The 8,302-nt window shown below is 38.6% G+C and overlaps 1 protein-coding gene across 1 annotated transcript; it reads left to right on the top strand.

Annotated features, from left to right (window-relative positions):
* Nucleotides 1–3,457: 3,457 nt before the first annotated feature.
* LOC145910838 (transmembrane protein 184C-like) lies at nucleotides 3,458–7,664 on the top strand. Its single transcript, XM_082998047.1, has 10 exons — nucleotides 3,458–3,589; nucleotides 3,925–4,043; nucleotides 4,276–4,443; nucleotides 4,604–4,756; nucleotides 5,060–5,184; nucleotides 5,369–5,462; nucleotides 5,549–5,661; nucleotides 5,737–5,849; nucleotides 6,281–6,433; nucleotides 6,869–7,664. The coding sequence occupies exons 1-10, from the start codon at nucleotides 3,568–3,570 to the stop codon at nucleotides 7,171–7,173; spliced, it is 1,365 nt and encodes a 454-aa protein (XP_082854173.1). The 5' UTR covers nucleotides 3,458–3,567; the 3' UTR covers nucleotides 7,174–7,664.
* Nucleotides 7,665–8,302: the final 638 nt, after the last annotated feature.

The raw sequence follows: 8,302 nt of genomic DNA, 5'->3' as shown, positions 1-8,302 counted from the left end.
TTCCGTCTCCTCGTCGTTTCGACAGAAAGCGAACTCAGATCTGAGTTTATTTTGCCGGCGCGCAAGATCGTCGAGTCGGAAAAAGGGAAGTTTTCTAATACACTGGGTTTTGTTGTGCTCGGTGGAGTCAAGTTCCAACCACTGATATTATTTTATCCAAATGCGTGACGAACTAAAATTGCTTCCGCTAACAACTAAACAAATTGCCTTCTTTACACGCACGACATAGTGCATCGGAATATTGTGTATCTCCAGCAAAACGTCCACATGGCTGGCTGTACATATTCTCCGTTCGAAGGCTGGTCCAATTTTCTATTGAATGCCAACCACAAATAACAAGAATTTACATAAAATATATATAAACCTGGCTTTGCTAAACCTGGAATTTACATAAAACCTCTCTCTTCGCGATAGCCTGAAGCTTGCAGCAGGTGCGATGCACTGCAGTGCCTTCACCCTCGAACCTTATCGTAATCGGTGAGCGGCATTAATTAAACAACTTCGATGTTATATTATGTCTACATCCGCCTTCGCGACGGCCGCCCGCACAGCTGGTTACACACCACTGCCGGCGCACTGCCCGCTAACCCAATTACAGCCTTTGAAGTCGACCGATATCCAAAGTTTGCGCAACATTTCCCACCCAAAAAGCTGTTTCAATGTTCGTCTCCGGGTCGCTGATATTTGAGAAGGCGATGCTGCGAATTTCGGCAAAGGTAATGCGATGAAAGTCCAAATGCGTTTCCCAGTTACTGGCGGTTGGGGTCCACGGAGGTACGACAAACAGAAACTGATTTTCATCCATTCCAATGCAAAGGAATGTTGCAGCCACACAACTATAAGAACGTGCCGTATTTTTGCCCACATAATCAACGTTTTCTACACCAGACAAACTGTACAACTACACACGAAGGTGAAGCATGGCAACACCGGTAATACCATTCCACATAACCGGATAAACCCAACACTATCCAAAATGTTTGACCCAATAAACTACGGTTCAAAGACTAACTAAATACCCAACCATAGCCATAGATGCAAAGCAGACTAAAATCCATTAAACTTATTTCAGTGCCGAACCATAAGGCAATATTTAAAAGAAAGGCGATCATGAAATGTCTACGCCCGTCCGACGAGCTCTAAACTGATACTTAAAGGCAACTTACGATCGCTAATAACGATTCTCGGACTGCAATATCCTGTCCTGCCTACTGCAACCCATCTCCAACTCGCCTATCTAATCCACACACCCCTATAGGTCAACTTTGCACTACTCGAAACCCGCCAGCTTGCTTCATGTGGCAACTCGACAGACACAAGAACCTCTCCCTCTCGAATGCTGCCGGGCACTGCTGTGTTTGCTCTCAGCATGAAAAACGCCTGGCTGTTGTACGAAGCTGACTGATGTGGCGATCATTAAGCACGGGCTATTGTTGTTTCTGCTCTCGGTTTGAGCTTCTGAGTTGAGTTCGGACATCGCATTAGGTTTGATTAATGCGATGCCTTTATCTTCTAGTGATACCGTATTTTTTAAAAAAAAACGGCCACCTTTACAAATATTTTCGTCAATACACGTGAACATCTCAATATGAATACGTTATGTATCTGCGATGCTCTGTCAATTTCATACAGTCGCCAATCAAGCTTCATTCCTTTTTCTCGAAACAAGATTGCCGACAGCCGTGTGGGCGCGCAAGTGCCTTTCCTCCGCTTCTGTAATACACGGACGTAATTGCGACCGGTCCGGTCCGGCTTGTCTTGTCCATCCATAAACTTAGCAAGAACGCCCTCTTGCTTATTATACGCCCACCCTGCACTTCAACTGTCTAGTATGTCGTCGAAGACAAACCTTCCTATGACAATATTACCAGGAAACACAGTAATTTATATGCTCCACTAAAGGTTAGGAACGTATAGGATGTTGATTGAATTCCGGCTGCCGTTTTTTTGGATATATCAATTACTATGGTAATTTTAAATGCTTATACATTAAATAAAATTTCTGACTGATACCGCAACTTGAAAAAAACAATGCGTTTGCCAGGAGCATATACTGGTTGTAAATCATTCAACAACGACAAATCGAGATATATTGCTACATCGACTCACATAAAACTGCAATAATCCCGAAGATTTATTAATCCTTCCCCTTTCTGCAAACAGCGAAGCGGCCAAAGGCACAAATAAAATGAAAAAAACAGTCACAGCAAATAAAAAAACAGTCACAGGACAAAATAATTAAACTTAGCAATGCTCAGTGTCACCGTGTGTTCGGTACAGCGGGTAGTCATAAAAACTCGCAGCGCAATGCCATTAGTTAGCGGGCTTGACATTTACTAATGTGTGTGAAGCAAACCTCGGGCCTCGGACATACGGATTACAAAGCAACCACCCGTCAATGCCCACTTCACAAACATTCTCAACATCTTGTGCACCTGATGATACCTGCTTGCAATATTGTAGGCTATATAATACCACCATTGGTTACATACTGCACTTTTTTTTATAAAGATATCGGATCTAAGTGCATTAAAATCGTTATGCACGTCGTATCTGCTCGCTAACAGTTTGATCTTGCTTGCATGAATACGAAATTAAAAGTGCAAGACTTCCTTTTGCACTGTCCACACTTCTTCTATTAGCAATGCAAATTAGTTTTAAGCGAAACGTAAAAGACACGAATAGAATTGTTCTCTTAGAAGCCAATTTGAAATAGAAAAGTGCGATGTAGCTCAAAGCAACCCGGTTCTCTTTTACCAGATTCACGTAACGACGGCTTACAGGTAAGCACTGAACACCCCTATCATGTAATCGCCAGCTTGATTACAGGGTTTTGGAGCCGGCGCTTTTGGATGACCAAGATATTTTCTCCTCAATCAGGCAGAAATATTTATTTAGCCCACACGCAGGGCTTACGTCACTCAAAATTGTCGTCATTTCGCATACCCACGTTAAAATCATTAACTCGAAGTCGCGTCGTCCAAGTTCCTGCGCAAATAACCTTGTCGAAGAACAACTTTAGAGAATGGTCTATAGTTTCGTAGAAGAACTGATTTTGCCAAATTTAGAAATTAAGTAAGTACTGCACCCACATTTAGTCGAATGGTTATACTTTTGAGCGAAAATCAAATCGAAATAAACGGCAATCTAATGTCCCGTGTTGCGCGGTGCTAAGAAATATATGGTTGGACAGCGACTAATGATGCTGCAGCGCTTCGTGTGGCCACAAGTTTCAATAAATTTAAATAGCAGACAATGTTTGAATTTGTGGATAACTGTTGCCAAGGCATCATACGATGTAACAAAATAACAAAATATTAATAATAACTTTGAAATATTCCGAAACACTGTACAAAGGTTAATGTTTAAGCTTTTTACAGAAGAATATCATGACTTACTGTCACGTGCTGATGCGCTCCAGTAGGCACAGTAATCAGCTGACTCCATTCACAATGTTTACTTCTCGTAATCGTTGATTTGTAGCTTCGGAGGCAATTGTTTTTAATTCAACGCTATTATCATGGTCTAATATTTGTTGATTGTGACGCTGTGAAGATTTGGCGGAAAATGGAGACTGAGACTGAACAGGGTACATACTATACGTTGTAATTTTTGTCCTTTTACACTAAATGTAAATAAAAGATGTAGCCTAAAATCATAAGTTATTACTTATTCTGTTTTTCGTGTTTGAGGTTCAGATTAGAAAGTTTGTAATTTACACAAAGTATTTTTTCAGCGAATGCTTAAAATGTTTACATTTAGATTGTTTTGTTTGGCATAAGAATATGTTGGGTACATGCAATAGCACCGAACTTTTTGTGTAGGTTTGCACAAGTTCAATCCTCAATAATTGTGGATTGACAAATGACAGAAAAACCTCCATTCGCTTAAGGTTATCTGGAGTATTTTGTGTATTATATTTAGAATCCAGGTTTACTCTGAGAGGTTGGAGATATTGGATTCGACCAATTGTTGTTCTTCTTTATGTTCTTATTTTGTTGGTGGCACTTCCCTTATTATGTGTTGACCTCTATGACAACCAGGTTTGTAGCAATACAATTAACATTGTAGAGTCAAATCAACAGGTTTATTGTGCTCATGGAAAAAGTTATATTGGTTGTTTGATAAATTTGTTAACTGATGCAATGATAGCTAAGTAACCTCCACTAATGGCCTCGCTGCAAGTGTTTTGATACAAACACTGTTCACATTCATTCCTTTCATTCCTTTAAAATCAGAAAAAGCAATTTTTGCTAATCTGATATTGCCTTGCAGGCCAAACCTCACACAGTGGCCTGGTTTATTGCTGCTATGTTCGTGATTGTCACCATCCCTATGTCTTTGTGGACCATTTTGCACCACCTCATATATTTTACACAACCAGAGCTCCAGAAACCTATTATGAGAATTCTCTGGATGGTTCCCATATATGCAATTGATAGTGTAAGTTGGATCAAAGCTTGTTAAATTATATAGTTACCTAAAATGAATAACCAATGGTCTATCATTGTGCATGGCCATGTATGACTTCATAATATTATATTGCATTTAACTGTTTATTATAAGCATTTAGTCATTCATGTTTTTTACATCCTTTTTTCAGTGGTTTGCTGTCAAGTTCCCTGATCTTGCCATTTACTTCGACACTGTTCGCGAGTGTTATGAAGCCTATGTCATTTACAGTTTTATGACGTATTTATTAAATTATCTGACAAGAGAATATGAACTGGCCGGCACTCTGGGAAGCAAACCTCAAGTAATGCAGCCTATACCTAGTATATAGTTCGCTTGTTAATGTAAATGTGTTATCATTGCTAATGCACTGTTTATACTGGGGAATTGGAATTTTTGTTGGCACACTGTGATGTTACAATAGTGCAATACTTTCATTACCCTTTGCAATAAATCTGTAACCTGTTTTAAACATGTATAAAAAATAAGTTAACCTTGTCAAGGAAAAAATACTTGAAACACTGTTGACATGTTTCATATTTTGTTTCAAATATTCCCATCAAAATATGGCTAATATTATCACATACTAAAAACTTGTACTTCACAGCGCAAGCACATATTTCCGTTTTGCTGTTTTCCTAGCTGGCCAATGGGGGGAATATTCATTCAACGTTGTAAACAAGGAGTTTTGCAGTATACGCTCATACGTCCAGTGACCACTATTATTGCATTGTAAGTATATATGCATTACATATTGCAAATTTATCATCATTATAAATAATGCATGTAATAGTAATTCTATCCAAGGCCGGTGGAATGGTTGGCATCAAAGTACAGAGCATAATTGGTCATGAACCAGCAATTATACAGTGTAATACATTGAAAAGTTAGCCTAATAATGTTTATTTTTTGTTAGAATTTGTGAATTAAATGGGGTTTACCAGGAAGGTGACTTTCACCCAAGGTATGCCTGGCTTTGGATCGTTATCATAAACAACATATCACAAATTGTGAGTATTTTTCACCTCACAAAGTGCTTTCATTGTTAACCGATTCACAAAGCGTGGTTGGAAAGATTTGTCTAATTTACTTTTAGTGGGCAATGTACTGTCTCTGCTTGTTCTACCTTGCCACAAAGGAGGAGTTGAAACCAATAAAACCAGTTTCAAAATTTGTCTGTGTGAAGCTTGTTGTATTTGCCTCATTCTGGTAAGAATGCAATTCCATTGGCCCTAATGAGTTTGGTAACCATACATTATTAAAAAGAGATGTCTTGTATGGTAGGCAGGCCATTGTAATTGCATTCATTGTTGCTGTCATTGACCTGGACAAGAAATGGGGATGGAACACAAAGGAAGAGCTTGCTAATGGCCTGCAAGATCTCCTGATTTGTTTCGGTGAGATTACAGCATTGATTTTTATGCACTTTAGAAGCATGCGTATTGATTCACGTTTGTCAATTTCACATGTTATGCGATCTGTAAATAATGTTTTTGCAAAATTTTACCCTTTTGAGAAGTCATTGATAGTCAAATAATTTAAAATAAACTACGTCAAAATAAGTCCTTTCTTCCTCGAGTTTCAACAAGCACTTCGATAAACAGCTCAATAAACAGGGTTTGCAGGCTTTTTCTAGATGACCAGGGCTTGTTTTTTCGTGCTTTTCTGCAGGCTTTGTTATGGTTAACCTGGATTACCCTGCCAACCCCGTATATGTAAAGGTATAGTCTATATTTGCACAGGTAAAATAAAGGGAAAAGCGTATGGAAACAAACTTTTGCTTAGTATGAACAGTGTTGTTGACCACATTACGATTGCGTTGTTACAGAAATGTTCATAGCATCGGTTGCTCATCACTACAGCTTTTCATACAAACCATTTGTGACCGTTGACCATAACATACCGTGGTACAGGTCGATTAAAAACATGTTCGATGTATCCGATGTTAGAGACGATGTCACCGATCATGTTATGAGAGTTGGTAAGGTTGAATGTTGTACATGCTTTGTATCTGCGGGGGAATTGAAGATTGTTGTGATTTGATTTTGGTATAAGATGCAATAATTTCAATGATAGAAAATCGTATTCTATTCGTGAGACTTCAAATATTGAAAAATTAAGATTTAAAACATAGACAGCAGATGTTGGCCTAGCGATCACTGTATAACTTCCGTAATGCCAATATGCACACAAAGCACTAGCACAAGCACATCAGGATCTGCCTGGCTGTGGTTTGGAATATATATTTCGCCCCGTGAGCATCATCAGTTCCTTAATTACAGCAAAAACACAATAATAAAATGATTTAAAAAGCTTCTTATTCAAATTGAACCAACAGAGCCCGAGAGCCTAGGTTCATAAAACTAGCTTTTGTTAACAGTTCCAAAATTGCTTAAAATTGGTTACGTTTTACCAGGTCATAAGGTAAAAGACGTGCATACTCTCTGGCGCAAGAGATCGAAACCAAATGGGGAGAGCGACCCACTCTTGCACGAGCGCCAAATGGCAAGAACCCCGTCATCATCGGACGGTGAAATGGCAAATGTTCTCGGTTACGGCAACTCATCGTATGGAACCAGGAAGAAGCATTCCAGCAACGGCATCAGTAAAACCGAGCCGTGCGAAGATGTCTATCACCATGATGATGGTTATGAAGATGACTATGTTGATGAAGGACATTCGCTGAGTAATCAAAACCAACCTCGAAAAAAGTCATTTTGAATTAACGCACAAGTTACACGTACTTGGTTTTCCGCCTCTACCGATTTAGCCGCTTGTTGTGATTTGAATTCGCCTGAGTAAGTGACGTAAATAAGCCTTTTGTTTGATCACAAAAAGGCGTATTAATTTTTGTACAGGTAATTTATGAGCGATTTTAGGCTACGTAGGTTTTGTCTTTTTTATGCCAAGAAGCACATTTATTTTTACCGGTTATAGAGTGATGTTCCATAGAAGCTTTCCACTGATTTATGTTTGATGTATGGATTCTGACACTATAGTGCAAAAGTTTTTAGTTTATCACTGTGCTGTACATAGGTGCGTTATTTTCGTTTCAGTCGTGTTTACAATGGTTAGCATTTGCAGATGTCACTGATACTCCCATTAAAAGAAAAAATGCATGGAAAAAAAGTTTCAGTGTAATAGGAGATTTTGATGTTTATTCAGTCTATCATTAGGTTCTAGCGCAGTAATTCCTTACCTGCGGTTCAGAGGCCCATGGATAGGCATGTGTAGTGTTTTGATAAAAATACGCATGCATTTTGTGCCGTTCTGTTTATTTTCAAATGCATTTGGTTTCTCATTTTTTTGCAGGTTTTGACACACCTACATTGTTTGAAGAAATATACAGTTTGGTTCGACGCAAGAGCTTTGCGTAAATTTATGGTACTGGTCTGCAGACTTACTCTGATTTTATATTCCTGACTTCAAAAGGGTTGGGAATCCCTGTTTTAGTGGCTTTGTTGCCAGAGTAGGATACAAACCACATTTTCCTGTTAAATCTCTTAATTTCGCCAAGGAACATTAGTGTCTTTTCTTCCAAAATGTTTTAATGTATGCATGTAAACAAAAAATTCGTCATTTATGTTTTATTGTTCTTTTGTAAAAGGAAGGTCGTTTAAAGTCTTAACAAACGTTTAACGAACGAAATACGAACCCAACACAAAGGAACATTAAAAGCTGAAAACGAACAAGGATTCAATAAACGGTTATTGATTGTCACTGATTTGTAAGAAATAGATTTCATGTAACCAATTGTGATGAGGATTCAATTCCTCTGCTTTCTTCGGAAAAAAATTTGGCCATTATTGTTTACTAAAGAAGTGACCTTTTTTCAAGAGTAAGCGATTCG

The sequence above is a fragment of the Ascidia mentula genome, chromosome 8, assembly GCF_947561715.1.
Source record: "Ascidia mentula chromosome 8, kaAscMent1.1, whole genome shotgun sequence".
NCBI lineage: Eukaryota > Metazoa > Chordata > Ascidiacea > Phlebobranchia > Ascidiidae > Ascidia > Ascidia mentula.
Note: the sequence above shows the minus strand (reverse complement) of the source record. Positions and strands in the feature narration are given on the sequence as shown.